Source organism: Felis catus, chromosome A3 (genome assembly GCF_018350175.1).
Source record: "Felis catus isolate Fca126 chromosome A3, F.catus_Fca126_mat1.0, whole genome shotgun sequence".
Classification (NCBI taxonomy): domain Eukaryota; kingdom Metazoa; phylum Chordata; class Mammalia; order Carnivora; family Felidae; genus Felis; species Felis catus.
This window is the reverse complement of record NC_058370.1, coordinates 559,153-578,301: the sequence shown is the minus strand read 5'-3', so window position 1 is coordinate 578,301 and position 19,149 is coordinate 559,153. Positions and strand designations below refer to the sequence as shown.

General features: G+C 55.9%; 1 protein-coding gene across 4 annotated transcripts in view; it reads right to left on the bottom strand.

The window, feature by feature from the left end:
- The window catches only part of ZBTB46 (zinc finger and BTB domain containing 46), a 63,712-nt gene that overhangs the window by 30,278 nt on the left and 14,285 nt on the right, over positions 1-19,149 (bottom strand). For 3 of the 4 annotated variants that reach the window (XM_045053355.1, XM_045053357.1, XM_006929577.5), the window contains exon 2: positions 5,847-6,815. In XM_045053355.1, the coding sequence (XP_044909290.1) occupies positions 5,847-6,783 (937 nt within the window). In that variant the 5' untranslated portion in view covers positions 6,784-6,815. Of the gene's footprint in view, positions 1-5,846; positions 6,816-14,315; positions 14,459-19,149 lie in introns of all 4 variants that reach the window. The other variant, XM_045053356.1, reaches the window with a different exon arrangement.

Here is a 19,149-nt window from a genome sequence, read left to right as displayed (position 1 = left end):
AAAGAAAAAAAGACAACACGCCAAGCTATGGAGGACGTGGGGGGTGCGGACGCTCAGGAAAAAGTCTGGCAACTTCTTATAAAGCTCAAGTCACCTGTCCTCTGAGCCCCAGCCACTGCACTCCGAGGTATTTGCTCGAGAGAAATCAAAACATACGTCCACAAAACAGGCTTTTGCCGAAAGTGTTTGCGGGAGTCTTACTCACAACAGCAAAACCTGGCTACTGCCCAGGTGCCAGGTGACAAGAGGCTGGGACACGAGGCACAGCCATGCAGGTGCGAGTGGGGAGCACGTACTCCGTGATGTGGCTCGTGGGACACGAGGTTTCGTCCAGACAAAGCGCTGGACAGGCTAGGTCGACCCACGGCAGAAAAAGTCAGGTTAGGGGCCGCGGGGCTGGGGCAGGGACCGATGGCCGGAGGCGGAGGGGACACTCTGCTCCGAGGGGGCTCAGGCGCACGCATTTGTCTAGACTGGTCAAGGGGTGCGGCGGGCCTGGTGTGTGCAGGGCGTGGGAGTGTGCACACGGACCGAACCCCAATGAAAAACTTGCCGTGCTCTGGAATGAAATATACTGATCTGCCAGGTAGTTTGAAAGGCACCAAAAAATAAGATGTGTTTTTGGACGATTAGGTGAATAAACATACAATAAAGCAAATGTAGCAAAACGTTAAGTGAAGAATCTGGCTGGTAGACGTGCTCGCTTTCTTTCTTTTTTTCTTTTTTTTTTTTTTACCTTTTCTCTAAGAACAAACGTTTCCCCAATAAAATGTTAAAGAGAGAAACAAGAAATTGTTCAACCCGAAACTGTTCACTCGAAATCTGTGCAGTTTACTGCATGCATATCATGCTTCAAGGAACAGAAAAAAAGAATGGCAATCGTCACCACAAAACCTTGCTAATTACACGTACGCGCCACGGGGTAGGCTGATCGCGGTCCTTAGACGTCCAGGTCCCCATCTCCAGGGCCTGTGAGTGGGCGACCTCATGCGGCACGAAGGATGGAGTTAGGGGCCCTGAGGCGGACGACTGTCCCAGATTATCCGGGTGGGTCCGTGTCAACACAAGGGTCCTTCTAAGGGGAAGAGGCGGCAGGGGGGGCCGGACTCAAGGAAGACAGGGCCTCTAGAAGCTGGAGAAGGCCAGGAAACGTCCTCCCCTGGAGACTCTAGAAGGAACGCAGGAGCCCTGCCACCCCACCCCCGACTTCTGAGAGCTGGAAGATAGCGAGGCCACGGGGCACACGGTAACTTCTCGCGGCAGCTGTAGGAAACCCCCGCACCCCCGAGAAGCACCTCCAGAATACAGCAGGAGAAGCACGTCCAGAAGCGCTGGAAGGTGTGGCAGCAGTGACTGTCACAGCCCAAACCAGGGGCAGCCGGAGCCATCCACATCGGCACGGGAGCGGGCAGTGCGCGTTCACGCGGTGGAATCACCCTCAAGTTCAAATCGAGACAGGATCCAGGGAGACGGCTACACGTCTGCGAACCGACCACAGAGCGGCGGAGGCTCCCTGCGATGGGACAGGCACGAGAGCCTGAGCTCCGGTAGGCTGCTGGGGGCGGCCCCCTGCACTCGGAGAGGGGACAGGCTCCTTTCCGCACAACCCTGGAGCACAACGAGGTGCTCACGGGCCGTGCAAAAACACATTCCCCGGCTGCCTAGCAAAATGGCAATCACACCGACTCAGGCACATTCCACTGAGATCCCCCTCCCTCGTGGGCCGCACTTCGGGGATCCTGAGTGCGAGCCTTTGCTGGGCTCCCTGTGTCGCCTGAGCCTGGAGTGCTGCCCGACTCCTGGGGCTTCCAGAAGCACCTTCTCCTCTGGCTCCAGCCTGCCACGGCCTCACGACGTGGTCTGCCTTGACCTGCAGCAGCCCGGGACACGCTACGGCTCGTGCGCCCGGTGGCTCCAGGTGGGACGTCCTCCCAGCTCCCTCAGGCACCAGGCTGAGCCTGATGCCCGTGAGAGCCCTTCAAGGACTCATCCTTCACGAATGCGATATTCTAGAAAATCCAGACGCAAAGGGAGCACCTGCATTTGAGCTACACCAGCAGCTCAGCAGAGCCGAGTTCATAAGGGTCTTGAATCAGGACAGTGATTCAAAATCATGGCCTTGGGCGTGGATGAGCCAAAGGTCACAGGACACGACCCCCAGGCTCCTCCACCCGCGGGGCCCCTTCCCGGAAGACCGCACCGTGCAGGCAGCTGGCTCCTGCCACCGTTCGGCCCGCTCTGAGTCGCCAGCATTTCCCACCACCTCCTGGCACGGCCGCCAGGGTTCGCGCTCTCGCCCAACACCGCAACCACGAGGGCGCCACCTGCCACCAGCCAGACAGCAAAGGGCCAGAGGGCACCGGCTCCGCACGGTCCTGCTCCTGTCGGAAGGGGAAACTTCGGGCGGCAGCTACAACGGGCTCCACCTCTTGAGGAAGGGGTGAAGGGCAGGGGTGACAGGGTCTCGGGAACGGGCCCACCCGTCCGGGAGCCAAAGTCCCAGAGACGTGCTGCCGCTTTGCATTCAGGCTCTTCTACCCAAAAGTCACAAACACCACACTGAGCCGGAGGCTGGACTGTCGGCAGCGGAAAGGGCACCTGTCGCAGAAGTGGACAGACTGACCGGAGGATCAGGGCGCCCGGCGCTCGGTTCACCCTTCACGCCTGCAGGCGGGTCACGACCCGACATGCAGGGAAACTCAGACAAACTCGAAAGGTTCACCGCTTCTCGAACAAGTCCCCCCCGCACCCTCACGTACTTGAGGACGGGCAGTGGGGGATGTCTCCCCTCCCATCTGGTGTCCCCACTTCAGCCCCCATGATGACCTCGGCCTGACAGGTGGTGCACCTGCCCCCTCCCTGCCCAGGAAACGCTGCAAGGGCGTGAGGGGTCGGCTGGGAGCCTACAGAGACCACCTTCACCCACCCAAACGTGTTCTTCAAGATCCCACTATGTCAAGATCCAACTTTACAGAAGTTCAGGCAGAAACATTTACTTTACAAAACAGACCCATTTTATCCTGGTTCCAGAACTCTCTTTTTTGGCGGAACTTTTTAGGCCGTGTGTGGGACATTAGGACGAGCGCCTGGGCCCTTCCCATTCCCGCTTGTGAACCAGCGGCTACAGATCGCCTCCTGGGGGTCTGTGGCCACTGTGGGGTCGCACGCGAGGGGGGAGGCCGGGACCCGAGGAGGACGCGGCCGAGTACGTGCAACCTACCTGCGCGTGTGGACACCACTTCCCCCGAGCTGCCACACAAGTGACCGTACGAGCGAATTCCAACGACACCTCGGAGGCCACTAGGTTCACATGCTCTTGGCCCTTTTGGAAAAAATCACTCTCCAACGCCAAGAGGCCTCGGAACCGCCAAAGCCAAGCCGGGGACACAGGCAGGCCTGGCGGCAAAGCCGAGCATCCGAGCACCTGCACTGAGCCTCCGAGGGATGTGCGAAAACCACCTGACAGTTCTTCTGGAACAGGGCTTTTGCTCCTGCAAGTAGGAGAATTTAAAGGCATTCTTCCCTAAGAGGTAAGGAATCTTTAGTGAAAACAAACCGGCCCCCACTGGGGATCACAATTTGAGCTTCCAAGCCCAGCCCCAGGGCCAGGATGGAGGGATAAACCACCACCACCACCAAGGGAAACCACCCTATGCGAGCCTCCAACCCCACATCCCTGCCTCAGCAGCTCAGAATAATCTAACAGAAGCTGTTCACAGTTGCCTTGGAAACCCAGGGGATTTAAGACATTAACAAAAGTACACGGTCGAAGTCACTTGTTGGAATCTAAAAACACCTTCTGCTTGACTACTGCACTCAAAGCCCCAAACCTACAGGCCTGAGGAGAGCACATTCCTTACTGCGCTGATGGGCCCTCAACCTCAAGGCCCCTCCGGCGTCACAGCCTGCTGGGCGGCCCTCGACACCCAGGACGGGACTCGCCAGGACGGGACTGCGGCACCGACCGGCCCAGAAGGCTCGACACGACGCAGCTGTCCTTAGGTCATGTGCCACAGACTGCTTCTCAGATTTCGGTCAGAGCCGGTGAGAGGTTATGAACAGTTTGGAGCACACGGAGTGTCCTCTCCCCACAGCCAGCCAGCAGGGAGACGGCTCTTCGAGCAGCTCAGACACTTAACCTTCTTCTCCAGTGAACCTCCAGCAGTTCTGGGGTGCTGCCCATCAGGGACCTTTACAACGTCCAGACACACTTCTGCTGTCGCCAGACTACGGGTGGGTGGCTACTGGCATCTAGTGGACGGAGGTCAGAGCTGCTGCTGCCCTAGGGTGCCCGGGACACGCCCGTGGCAGTGAGCCATCCAGCCCGAGGTCGAAAGGCTGTGTTTCGACCAACCTGAAGTGAGCATTCAGGGGTCTGGCCCTGTGCTTTGGGCTGGGAACACACAGTGACAGAGAGTGACAACGAACACAGGTGACAGCGTGTCTCGGGGAGGTTCCGTTCAACGGGTACAGAGTCTCGGTCTGGTAGATAAATGGTAATGATGGTTGCCATAACAGTGTGAACGTATTTAATCCCAATAAATTATAGACTCAGAAATGGTTATAACAGTAGAGGTTACGGCACGTATACCTCACCACGATAATAAAAGCTAACGCATGGAGAGCTGAGCGTGGGAGCCAGCATGTCCAGGGGCCCGCCGGCCCTGCCTGGGAAGCTTCCTTCCTGCCCCCAAGCACAGGATGCTTGGCAACTGTGACACTTTTCAGGGCTATGACCCTAGCTTGCTGCCTTCACGCCTGTCCGTTCTCGTGTTGCAGGTGATTTGGGACCTTCCCAGAGGGGCCTCCCCTGGACGAGAACTTGCTAAGAAGCTTCTATCCTGCTCTGGACCAACTCTGTTCCCACGAAGACCCTTCCTCAGCCTCTGGACCCCAGTGCACCCGGGGCTGGGCTGGGGGTGGAGGGAGCCTGCCCCCCAGTCCGCCACTTGGAAGGACGCTTACGCGTAACAGCAGCCGTTACGCGCCCAGGACCAGGACGGTGTCTGGTGTTTCAACAAACACTTAACGTATCATCCGCTGTCTGGGAGACAGACACAAAACTACCATCCAGGGTGCGAGGACCAGCTTCCGCAAAGCTGAGCTTAGAGCCACCTTGAACCTGACGCACAGGGTCTGACGCGTGCTCAGCGCCCCCTCCCCGCGTAGCACAGCAACGCCCAGCGGCTGCGAGAAAAAACATGTATTACTTTGAACCACTGGACCCGCACTTACTGGAAACAAGGAAACATCCCTCCTTGCGAGGGGGGCTTTTCAGGCGGAAGTCTTCAAGTCCCCCCAGCTGAAGACAAGCTTTTTACCAGGGATAAAACAGGTGCGTGTGACGGCCTGTCCAACACTCACAACAGTGACCAAGACCCCGGTGTGGGGACAGAAAACGCAGAGCTGAGGCCACGGGACCGTGAGGGTCTGAGGCGTGGGGTGGGGTCCCAGCCCACCTTCACGTCACCTCACCTGATGCGCTTTTGCACCGCTTAGCATTTTCACGTTTCAACCTTTTAAAATTAAGTTCTCCTAAGCAGTGTTGACGAAGGACCCCCTGGATAAAGGAACACAGACCCTCAAACTGCCCCAGACGTCCCCCACTTTTCCAGCTACTGACCCCTCGGCGACAGAGAAGGCCTACATCATCAAGTGGCCTCTGTGCACCAGGGACACGGGGGCACCCAGAGTCACACTCCCTGCACTCACATAATTTGCTGCCAGAGGAGGCGGCCCGTGGGAGGCCCCGGCGTGAGGCTGGCCCACACTGGTTCCCCTGCAGCACAAGCAGCGCGTCTGGGCCGCCAGCGTCTGAGCCCCGCCCACGAAAACAAAAGGCTTACCTGAGTCGCGGCCGCCGAATGGCCACCCGGACGTCGGAAGGAAAGGGGCCACCGGGGAGCCGGCCCGGCTATCGCCCTCCGCCTGCTGTGTGATGTGCCGGACCGTCTCTTTGTTTTTCCGGTTCTTCCTGCGACCCGTGGGCTGCCAGCCGTCCCCGCCAGCCTGCTCCGAGAAAGAGTTCTGTATCACCGCATCCCTGGAGGAAGGGAGCTCACTCCCTCCGTAATGAGACGGGGAGATCTGCTCTTCCTTGACGCGCAGAGACCCGTAGCCCACGTCCCCGGGCCACAGCGGCTGCGAAGAAATGTCGTCGGGGCCGTCAGCCTTGGGCTCCTGGTCCTCCTTCCCGTAGCTGCTGCCCCCTTCGTGGCAGCTGGCGATGGCCGAGTCTCCGGAAGAATTGGCGGGGCTGGTGCGCCGGGCCAGCCACGGGGAGATGCTCCTTCCCGCCATCACGGCCGAGATGAGGGCGTCCGTGCTGCTGCCAGGAGGGGCACTGATCTCGAACTCGGAGAGCTCGTCCGAGGCGTCGGGCTTGATGCTGATGTCCAGCGCGGCCTTGATGAAGTCGTGGCAGGCCTGCACGATGTCCGTCATCTGCAGGAAGCTGGCGGCGGACATCACCTCGATGACGTTCCTGCTGGTGAGGGCCAGGTGGGCAGAGTACATGAAGTCGATGATGGCCTTGAAGCCCTGCGCCGTGACGATGTCCAGGTGCGTGACCGTGGCCTGCTCGGACGTCTTCTGCACCTGGCAGTACAGCGTCTTAAAGTAGCGGCTGCTGCCGAGCAGGACGTTCTTGTGCGCCTTGAAGACCTTGCCCTCCACCACGACGCACACGTCGCACAGGACGCCGTGCTGCCGCTGCTCGTTCAGTTCCCGCAGCAGGTGCCGGTAGTGGGACGCAATCTCCATGTCTTCCTTTCGGTTGTTCATCTGGAAGCCTTGCTGTTGCTCCTCTACGGACTCTGTGGGGGCAAGAACGGGACAGTTACCCAGGTGGCCGGCAGAAACACGCCCGCGGAAGTCAGGCAGAGTGCCGCGCCGCTGTGCGCGGGCAGAAGAGACGGCAGTTGTCTGGCCGAGCGGCCACCGGGCGGGATGCACCCGAGCAGGACTCTGGGTTCCAGGCTGACCACAACGGACACGTAGTCCTGAACGGAACCCCACATGCACTGGCTGCTTCTCGGAACAGACAGCAAACGGTCCACAAAGAAGGAGAACGCCCGTCGGCGGCCGAAGCGAGGTTCCCACCCAAGCGTAAAATGCCGGTGACATAACCCAAGGGAGATTCACCCTCACCCTTGAGGACGTATCTTTAAAGACGAAACAAGGCCTCCTACACAAGCGACGCCCACACGGCAGAAGGGCCCGGAAGCAGACATTGCAGCCTCCAAAACTCCAGCTCAAACCAGCTCGAGGGAGGAGGCCCGCAGGGCCCAGAGGCACCAGCGGCTCCCGACGGAAAGCCCTCTGGTCGGCGCCCTCCTGGTACGTCTGCCATGTTCTCCTTTCCTCTTCTGCCGGCATCACCTTCCCAGGACGGCCAGAGCCCCGTGCCCCAGGCCAGGGGCTGTGAGAGAACCAGATCCTCACGCAGCCTGGAGGCCCTCGAAGGCCCCGGGCGAGGAAGTCTCCAGGCGTCTCCCCGCTTCTGCTCATGGCTGGCAGTCCTCGGCCGGAGAAGAATCACCAGTTTCTGCTCTCACGTTCACCCACCTTCTCCCTGGAAGCCTGTGTCCCAGTGTCCCCTTCTTACAAGGACACCAGTAATATCGGACACCCTACTTCGTCATCTTAACTAATTATATCCAAATTAGGTCATGGTCTGAGACACATTCGCCCCCTAACACTCCCTGAGAAAGACACGGTAGTTAGAGACTGATCTTCCCACTTAAATACTCCATTTTCCAGCTGGTTAGTCAAGCAGGAACTCTCACCAAAGATGCCAACGTGTGTTTAATGGGAGAGAACTAAGCTGGCCAAGTGTAGGGTCACTGGCCTCTTTCCCGTGAGGGCTGCTTCCCCAGGACTCAGCTGGGTCCACCTCCAACGCTTCTTTATTGACTCAGAGCTGTCACCACACACCCACCTTCCTTTGGTCATTACAATACGTGTCCAAACACCACCTGAAGTCATCTCTAAAATCCGTTACCCCAATACCAAAACCAGATAGAGCCATTACAGAAAAAAGAGACCTACAGGCCAATATCCCCGATGGACAGATGCAAAAATCCCCAACAAAATCCTAGCAAACCGAATCCAACAGTGCATTAAAAAAAATCATTCACCACGATCATGTGGGACTCACTCCTGGGCTGCAGCGTGGTTCAATAGTCACAAATCAATCAATGTGATGCATCACATCAATTAGAGAAAGGATAAGAACCATACGATCATTTCGACAGATACATAGGACACATTTGACAAAGTACAACATGTACTCATGATAAAAACTCTCAACGAGTAGGTTTAGAGGGAACAGACGTCAACATGATAAAGGCCGGATATGAAAAATCCACAGCCAACATCATATTCGATGGGGGAAGACCGAGTGCTTCTCCCTTAAGGTCAGGAGCAAGGCAAGGATGCCCACTCTCACTCCTGTTATTCAACACAGTCCTGGAAGCCCTAGCCTCAGCAATCAGACAAGAAAAAGAAACAAAAGGCATCCAAATTGGTAAGGAAGAAGTGACATTTTCACTATTTACAGATGACATGATACCACATACAGAAAGCCCTAAAGACCCCACCAAAAAACTACTAAAACAAACAAATTTGATAAGGTCGCGGGATCCAAAGTCAATGTACAGAAAACCGTTGCATTTCTAAGCACCAATAATGAAGCAGAAGAAAGAGACATTTAAAAAGCAATCCTGGGCACCTGGGTGGTTCAGTTGATAAAGCGTCCAACTCTTGATTTCAGCTCAGGCCATAGCCTCATGGTTCATGGGATCGAGCCCCATGTCGGGCTCTGCGCTGACAGCACGGAGCCTGCTTCGGATTCTCTCTCTCCCTCCCTCTCTCTCTCTCTGCCTTCCCTCTGCTCACACGCTCTCTCTCTCTCAAAATAAATAAATAAACTTTAAAAAATCCTATTTGTAATTGCATCAAAAATAATATGATACCTAGGAATAAACTTAACCAAGGAGATGAAAGGCCTGTACTCCGAAAACTACAAAACGTTGCCGAACGAAACTGAAGAGGGCACAAAGAAACGGAGAGACGGTCCATGCTCGTGGTTGGAAGAACACTGCTAAGATGTCTGTTCGACCCAAAGCAGTCCGCAGATTTCATGCACTCCCTATCAAAATACCACCAGCACTCTTCACAGACCTGGAACAAACAATCCAAAATTTGTGCAGAACCACAAAAGACCCCCAAAAGCCAAAGCAATCTTGAAAAAGAAAAGCAAAGCTGGAGGTATAATTCCAGACTTCAAGCTAAATTACAAAGCTGTAGTCATCAAAGCAGTACGTACCGGCACAAAAATAGACACGTAGAGCAACAGAACAGAATAGAAAACCCAGAAATTAACCCGCAACTATAGGGTCAGCTAATCTTCAACAAAGGAACAAAGAATATCCAGTGGAATAAAGACAGTCTCTTCAGCAAGTGGTGCTGGGAACACTGGACAGCGACACGCAGAAGAACGAACCTGGACCACTTTCTTACATCAGACACAAAAATAAACTCAAAATGGATGAAAGACCTAAATGGGAGACACGAGAGTATAAAAATCCTGGAAGAGAGCACAGGCGGTAACGTCTCTGACATCGGCCACAGCATCAATACCTAAATACCTCAACATCTAAAAAGAAAATACCCCGATTTAAAAACGGGCAGAAGACACGAATAGACACTTCTCCCAAGAAGACATCCAGATGGCCAACCGACGCATGAAAAAATGCTCAACATCACTCATCATCAGGGAAATACAAATCAAAACCATGATGAGGCATCACCTCACACCTGTCAGAATGCCTAAAACCAACAACACAAGAAACAGCAGATGTTGGGGATGGTGTGGAGAAAAAGGAACCCTCGTGCACGGTTGGTGGAAATGCAGACTGGTACAGCCAGTGGAAGGCAGTGTGGAGTTTCTTCAGAAGACTAAAAATAGAAATACCATCTGATCCAGGAGTCGCACTACTGGGTATTTACCCAAAGAATACAAAAACACTAATTTGAAAGGATACACCCCCCCCCCCATGTTTATAGCAGCATTACTTACAACAGCTCAACTATGGAAAGAGCCCAAGTGTCCATCAGGTGATGAACGGATAAGGAGGATGTGGCATTTACATATATGATAGAATATTACTCAGCCACAAAAATAATGAAACTTGGCCATTTGCAAAGTATAATGCTGGCAAAATAAGTCAGAGGATGGCACACACCATGATTTCACTTGTATGTGGAACGTAAGAAACAAAACTGATGCACACCAAGAACGAGACTTAACGCTAGAGAAGAAACTGATGGTCGCCAGAGACGACGTGGGTGGGAGGATGGGGGAACAGGTGGTGGGTATGAAGGAGGGCACCTGACACGATGAACACAGGGCGACGCGTGGGATTGCGGGATCACGGTATCGCACGCCTGAAACTAGGATTACACCGTGTCCTCACTGCGCTGGACTTCACTGTTGCTAATGGTTAAAAACTGCATCCGCCAGGAGAGTGGATCTTAACATTTTCATCACAAAATACGGGTTGTACCTATACGTGCTGAGAGATGTTCCCCAGGAATAAACAGATGGGGAGTAGAGAGAAACACACAATTGTACCACAAGCGGAGAATACGAGGCCTCCCAGCGGTTAAACACAGTAGGTCTATGTCACAAAGAACAAGAATCAAAAATATTTCATGAAGATGTCACGTTGCAAAGGGCTACGAATGGCAACGTTTACTGAAATTAACGAGAGGGCTTGCACAAAACACCGCTCGTTCTGGAGGCTCAGCGGCCATTTTCTGCTCGTGAGTCCAGATGCGCGCGCGCCATTCAGCGTCGGCACGCTCGGACCGGAGCGCTGGCTCCGGCGGCACTGGCTGTGTGGCCCGGGGAAGTTGTTCGACCTCTCTGTGCTTCAAATTCTTCATCCGCTGAATGAAAACAACAACCGTACTCGCCCTTTGGTTATTATGATCACGTGAGTTACCGTCTACGAACTCTTACAGGAAGGTCCACACCACCGAGCACCACGCCGGCTGCCATTCTATCGGTATTAGAGAAAGTAACTGGCGAAGCACAAAATTTGCCAGCTGGGATGCATCTAGGAAGGCAGGGAGAGGAGCGGGAGGGGAATGTAACATGGGGGTCGTTTGACTTTCTAAAAAACAAGAGTAAAGGTCTGTATTCTTGCTGATTTTGACTCACAGACTCATGAACATATATTCTAACTCATCTGGCATACTTTTTAAAATTGGTATTTTTAATTCTGTTTGCTTTCTCAGAAGTGCAAGGATAACCTTTAATATTTACCTAAAAACCATCATTGCTTTCATGGAAATGTTGAAATTGACACTCTAAATTTTACCCTCCTTTATGTTTTAGTGGCCGTAAGATTAAATTAAAAAAATAAATGCCCCGTTTCACATTCCGTGGCCGGGAAGACCGGCAGGAAGAGCGGCTCCCTCAGGTGGCCGGGTCCTGGGGGCTCCCGACACCCGGTCCCTCTCCTTGGCCGGCCGCGCACAGCTCGGGGCAGCGCCGGGGGTGCGAGCCCTGCCCCAACGGGCACAGCACCAAAGGCAAAAGTGAACATGCTGTTCGCACCTTCCGTGGGGTCTGTGGTCCCAGCGGCCGACCCTGTCCCCGACGAGGCCTGGCCACCAAAAAGAAGAAACACGAAGAATGTCCAGAATGGGCCGCAGGGAGGGCTCCCGCGGTCACAGACAACACCACGGGCGCTCTGTCTGGAGCACCTCAGAGCCACCTGAGGTGGGCCCTAAGCCAGGGTGCTGCCCCCCCCCCCCCCGACCGCAGACTGTCTGAGGTGGGACGGGAAGAGGCTATGGGAATAGACATTCCGCCCAGGTGTGACTTTACCCCTCACGCCCGGCTTTACGGGCGCAGATCCTCAGACGTGGAGGGACAGAGGGTCGGAAATGTGCCTCAAGTCAAGGGAAACCATCACGCAAACAAAAGGCATCAGTTTAACGCCTGAAGTCCAGACAAAGTGGTACCCGGTTCCCGGCCGTGAAGGGAGCATTGACAGCTCAGGTGACCAGGTGACCAGGTGGCCGGTGGCCGGTCAGGAAGCTGCTTCACCCCCTGGTTTCCTGGATGAGCAACAAGTCTCTTTACTCGCCAGCAAAGCAGGCTCTGTAAGAATTAGGAAAAGCAACGAAAGCGACAGAAAACTCCATTTTCACTGAGGCAACGACCACCACACAGGGTCTGTACTGCTAAGATAATTTCAACTTGCACAGAAAACTGTGGAATAAATTTTTACTCCATTAGGGGAGCTTAAATATCAGCTCTGTACTTCACAGACAGTACGATGCAGCAGAAAAACCAGACCATTTTCATCAGGGAAAAATGTACGCTGAAAAGAAATGGAATCTAAAATACCTGAAAATGCCACGAAACGAAACGAAACGAAATATCACGGGTACATGAAACACTACGAAAATATCAAGGCTACATGGGGCGTACCCAGGCTCGGAGAAGCTTCAGGAAAACAGCTGAATTTTCGTTGCAAAATGGATAACCTCTCAGCATCGGTAAGGTGCCCAAGGGGTTCCGCCCGCCGGACGACAGCAGGGGGTGGCTGTCCCCTGCTCTGAGCGGCTGCGACCCTAAAAGTGGAAGCATCCTGGGCGACACGGCCAGTCAGGTCTATGGCATCCGGACGGGACACAGCCTCGAGGTGAGAGCACGTGTCCACAGGGCTTCTCCTCGAGGACACGGACAGCAGCACCCCTGCCCGCCCAGCCCGAGTACACCACCTGCTGGAGACAGACCTGGCCACAGACATACCCCTGTGGACAGGTAACCCGACCGTCCCCTCGGAATTACCTGTGCTCCCGCACGGAGCCCACAGCGCCCTCAGGAAGTCAGGGGGCTGCGTGGGACCGTGTGAGGAAGGAGCCCTTTCAAAGAGGAGCCTGCAGCCCGTCAGGGTTCCATCTCACTGTGATGCAGGGGTCTGAGGGCCGGGGGAGACCGCAGGGCTGGCATCCGGGACGCCACAAAGGAGCTCCAGGCACCCCTCAAAGTTACACCCTCCCCCTGCCTGTTCTCCAAACTTCCGTTCTCGTTTCCCTTGGGCCCCCCACTACCTATTCACAGCCTCCTGATCTGCAGACACTCGCTTCTCACGGAATCACTCATGAAACCTAACGCTTTGGCACCCAAATAACTTGAATCCCCGTTCCAGACCGGGCTTCAAAGGTCATGTCACCTGCAGCGCTGGGGGCTCGATGGGGCCTCGGGAGCCCCTGTCGTGGATAACCAGGGACACAGCGAGACTTCACCACGTCACCGGCGAGACTCCTACCAAAGGGAGGGTCCTTTCTGGGCAGGCAACGTGCGCAATGACACTCAGGTGCCACCTGCAATCCCGCAGCCTCTGGGGAAGGTGGAGGGCGTCCCCAAGAGGCAAGAACTGAAGCTCGAAGACACGAAGGTCCTGGCCAACGGAGGTGCCTGCGTGTGGCACCGAGCCCTGCACTCCCGCGCACCCCGTGCCCTGTGCTGGCTCCAATGACTCTGCTCGGCACGGGGACCTCGGGACAGGGATGCGGCTCCAACGGCTCCAGCACAAAGTAAACCACGCTCCAAGCCGAGCACCAGAACTGCCTCCCACCCACGGGAGCGTGTCCTGTCGGTCCACGATTCTGGCGTCGAGGATGCTGAGGGCAGGGCAGCTCCCTCACCGGTCCCCAACTTGAAGGTACAGAGCACCCCAATCCCCGGTCACCCTGGGAGTTACAGAGTACGTTCCAGTGTCTGAAGATAAGAGCGTCTCAACCAGAAAGCCATCCTTACAAGTTACCAGCAGAAGCCAGCCTGTTGAAGACACACGTCTGTCATTCTTTCACCTGTCACACGACTACTGGTGCATCATGGGTAACATCCAAATGCATCAGCATGTCTCAAAATGCACACGAACCACGATTTCTGAAGGCCACCGTGAATGCCACCCTTCACTGGGGGCATCGTGTGTTCAAGGTCCAGGGACCGGGATGGGATCACTTCTTCCCTCAACTGTAAGGAGCTCCACCGGGAAGACCACAGGCTCCCATGAAAACGTGAAACAGTCAGTCTGCGCAGGGGCCCGGGGCCCCCCTGGCCAGCCCGATCCTCCCCCAGGGCCGGTCCCTGAGCCCCACTCACGAAAGACCGTATCGAATGAGGAACTCGCGTGAGACGTGAGCGTCCATCACAAACACACGGGCAAACCTGTTTCACGTCAGATGCGACCTCACCTTCCTACCTCGCGCCTGTGACTTGTGCGCACCTGCTAAGCTCGATGTAACCTTTTCCTCAGGGGCCGCAGGGTGGGTCCGTCGGTTAAGTGTCCAACGCTTGATCTCAGCTCAGGTCTTGATCTCAGGGTGGGGAGTTCGAGCCCTGCGTCAGGCTGCACACGGGGCATGAAGCCTGCTTAAAAAAAAAAGGGAATCTAACAGACAAACCTTGTTTTAAAGCAGGAGGAAAACACCGTCAGTGCTAGAACTGGACCACGGCGGGCCTACGGGCCACGTGCTGCCCACGGAAACTCCCCGCAGGAGAGAGGGTGCCGCGCAGACATCAGCGCCCACTTGACGGCCCTGAAAACCCCATCTGTAGTTACTTTTGTGATATTTTAAGTGGGCCATATTCTGAACAGACACATCACAAAACTGGCTCACCTGCACCCGCTCACCCGTCCGAACAGCAACCACCGCAGCGGGGCCGCAGCGATGTTGGCGAGGGTGCTGGAAGCTAAGAGGACGCATCCTCCTTGGGAAACGCTCACCAGTGTCGTCACAAGCTGAACGAACACCCGGTGACCCAACCACTCCAATGCAGCGAGAACACGGGTCCACACGAGGGCTGGTACACAGACAGTCTCAACAGTCAAAACCCGGAAACAACCCAAGCGCGCGTTACAGGCAAACCGGTAAGTCAGTAAGTGTTGTCCCAACACAGGGATGCACCTGGCAGGAAGGTCTCCGCGCACGTCCAGCCCAAACGTCACTTTCCTGGACACGCATGGATCTCATGGTAGTCGTGCTGAGTGAAAAAAAGCCACACAGAGCAGCATGCGTGAACCTGATCTAGAACGTGCAGACTGATCCACGGGGCGAGGTAGGGCAGTGGCTGCAGCCGGCGAAGGGGCGGAGTCCTGAGGGCTCGCGGACCTTGCGCTGAGGGATGCGTCCTCCGCGACGGTGTCCCTGGCACCCAGGTACGTGCAGACCCACAGAGAGACACTTTAAAGGAGGGCAGTTTGCTGTGTGCAAGTTATGCCTCCGCAAAGTCCATTAGAAATCTGCTTTCGTGAACCACAAACCTGAGCTTTCTCACCACGTGTGGCGGGGTGGGTTTTGTCCCCCCAGATTTGTTCGTTGCAACCCTAACCCCACGGGCTCAGAACGTGGCCTTACTCGGGGACAGGTGGTTGAGGAGTAGCTGGTTCACACGAGGTCACCAGGTGGCCCCAGTCCAATGGGACCGATGGTGTCTGTGCAGGACGGAGACACAGGGACAGATGGGCCCCCGAGGAGGCCGTGGGGGAGACTGCGGGGCTCAGCCGGAGGGAGACTCGCGCAGACACCATGCCCCCCGCCGAGGAACACCACTGGTCAGCCGGCAGGGAAATGCTCCTCTGCGGAAGTCTGTGCGGCCCTGAAATTCAGCTCTGTCCTCCCCACGCAGATGTTATTTCCCACCCTGTGAAGTGCTTAGATGGTTTGCTATGTTCTGAACAACTCGAGGTGAAGACACCCACGATGGGAAATCACTTTACAGATCAGACTCTCACACGTCGAATGGTCATTGGTGGCCGGCGACACGGGAAGTGGTATTACCCGAATTTTCTCTGGTGAGAACCCACAGGCAGCGGGAGTTGCTGGAGAACTTCACGGTTTCCACGCTGCAGCCGACAGCGTCTAAACATGCAACATGCAAAGCCGCCCACCCCCCACCCCCCGCCCCGGCTGCGGGTCTGCGGGCACAGCCCCCACTTCCGGCCCCTCCTCTGCCGCTTTCTGTTCCCTCTTGTCCCTGCGGCCTCCGTACCTGCCTCGGTGTCACTTCCCTCTCGGGCACACCCCCACCCTGGTCCCCCGCCCCTGTGCTCAGGTGCCCCCTTTCCACTGAAGACCGTCTGAGCAAATTTCTAACCATGGGAGCAGAATTCAGGCTCTCACTGCACCACCAATGTGATGGAGCCAACCCAGGTCTGAGGACACCACTCCCTACACAGAGACTACCCCCCCCCCCCAGCACCACCACCAAGACCAGAGTCACAGCAAGGATGATTCTAGATCAGCACGAAGGTGCTGTGCGGGTACGGGGAGGGGCTGGGCAGGGGCAGCTCCCCAGAGTGGGCACAAACCAGTCACGGGCGGCGGGGAAGGGAGCAGCGCACATTCAGAAGGTCGCAGTGGCCTCTGAAGAAGCCCCCCGTGAGAGTCCAGGGCCTTCAGCGGCCCCTCCCTCTCTGACCTGGCCTGAGCCTCAAGGAGCTGACAGCACCCACCTCTCTGGGTGGGCAGGTCTGTGCAGCTGCAGGAGCTAAGGTGATATGGAGGGAGAGGGCACCCCAGCAGGGCCCTGACCCGACCACTGAGCCACCTGCCTGGCCACTCCAGCCCAGCACCCGGGGAGCCGCAGGCCCACCCGACGTCATGTGGGCAGAAGAACCCAGTCGGCCATGGAACCTCGAGAGACACGAGCCTCTGTGTTTCTGGATGGTTCAAAGCGCATGCGAGACCCACAACAGAGGTGGTGAGGGCACCACCCTTTGGAGTCCGAGGGAGAGCCCGGGCAGTGCCGGCGACAGGCCGGGAGCCAGCTGACAGCCAAGTGCCCAGCTGCGGAGGATTCGGCCTCAGGGCTGGGGCAGCAGTCACCAAGACAGGGACCCAGAGACCGGCACTCCAAGGGGAGGGGAGATTCAGCAGGAGCCCCGGACCTCCTAACTCAGGTTCTGGTGCACAGGAGCGGGCCCTGGGGGTGGGGGAGGACGGAAAAGGCCCGAGCAGGGTCAGGGGTCTCGAGAGAGACCTCCGAAAAAGGCCGGTGCAAAAGCAGGCAGGGCCTGTGCCTGCCGAATCCACCTGAGGGCTGAGCAAGTGCAGCAGCTCCGACTGACTTCCAGTTTCTCTGCTTCCGCAGCTGGGAAGCTGGCCTGGGGGAATTTGTTTTGTGGGCTGGGGGAGAGAAAGGGGAAGAGGTCAGCTCTTTGCGCTCCTCCCCCCAGACACCTCCTGCTAGACCGGGGTCCTATTCTGGATGCCTTTTCTTTAAACCACACTTGGTCTTAAGGGCAGCTAAGCTCCTTCGGGTAACGCACGAGGCACTGGGCAGTACGGACGTGCTGTTTTAACGGGCCTTGTCTACAAAGGCAAACTCTGCATGGAACAGAGGAGGGGTGGCAAACCCCTCCAGCTGCCAGACGCTGCCTCCCCCTCCAGGAAGCTCCCAGGAGCTCCTCCCCAGTCAGGGCACAAGCCTCTGAGCACAGGAACACATCTCTGAGCACACTCTCGGGTCAACATGACTGTGGTGCCTTTTTCACATTAAACCTGTAGTACTGAAATCTTACGTGCTAAACTCAAGAAGTGTTTTTCAAACGTCCCCTGTGAAGCACTAGTAGAAGTAGGAGACAGCAAATCCCTGATCCGGGGGAGTGGACGGCAAGGCCACAGCCGACCAGCCACACACTCCATGACATCCCAGCTCCAAGCCATCAGTGCCCAGGTGACATGGCTCCAGACGTGACAGCACTCGTGTGACGGGGGTGGACGCAGCCACTTGCTGTTGTGGGTGAGTCGTGTCCCCGAAACAGCCATGTTGAAGCCCCAACCCCAGCACCTGTGAATGTGACCTTATTTGGAACCAGGGTCTTTGCAGATTTTACGGAGATGAGGTCATAACCCAATGGTATTGGTGTCATTATAAAAAAGGGAAATCTAGACACAAACACAGAGAGAGACCATCTGAAGGCAGAGACAGAGCCATGGGGTCACAGCCCATGCAGGGCCTGGAGCCCTGAGAACCACAGGGCGGGGAGGACCCTCCCACAGAGCCTCAGAGGGAGGGAGCACAGCCCTGGGACACCTGACTGCAACTCTGGCCCCACTTTCCTGTTGTTTTAAGCCCCCAGTTTGTGGTACTTTGTTATAAAAGTCCTAGGAATAGCCACACATCAACTTAATTTGTTTTAAGAGGGAGAGAGAGAAACAGCACGAGCAGGGGAGGGGCAGAGAGAGGGAGAGAGAGAGAATCCCACACTGTCAGCACAGAGCCCGAGAGGGGATCCACCCCACAAACCCGAGATCATGACCTGAGCCGAAATCAAGGGTCGGCCACTCAACCGACTGAGCCACCCAGACGCCCCTGGACTTTTTTTCTTAAAAAGAAAGCTGAACAGCTTCACGAGGCAGAAAAACTATTTCTGTGAACTTTAAGCCTGAGACGCGCTGTGACTTGAAATGCTAACCGAGCACTTGCACTCCCTGCATCAAGACAGGAACAGACTCCAAATACGAAATGAAATAAAGGCAACACCTTGCTCTTCGGCACCAGGATGAAACCCTTTGTGCCGCTGTATTCAACTTTTCATTTTGAAACACTTTGCAACTTATGGGAAAGTTGTAAGAATAATTCAGACAATGCCCACCTACCCCTGAACCAGATACACCAGTTTTAAACTTTTTGCAACGTTTGTTCACATCAAGTACTAGCCCACGTGTTCACACAGCCACGTTCCTATTAACCGCCGTAGACGAGCCACCTCTGGTCCACGGAAGGCACTGCCGGCAGGGTACCCGGCGGCTCCGGCACTGAAGCGCCCAGTTCTTAATTTCAGCTCAGATCGCGATCTCACAGTTCGTGGGTTCGAGCCCCGAGTCAGGCTCTGAGCTGAAAGCCTAGAGCCTGCTGGGGATTTTCTCTCCCTCGCTCTCTGCCCCTCCCCCACCATGCACTTTCTCTCTCTCAAAATAAATAAACAGGCTTTAAAAAAAGGTGCTGCATGCGAAGCTGGGCCAGCTGGGCCAGGACCACCCTGAGCAGGGCACAAGCATCGATCATCGCCACGTCTCCGTCACCTTTTGAGACTAGCAGCAGACAGCACAGGC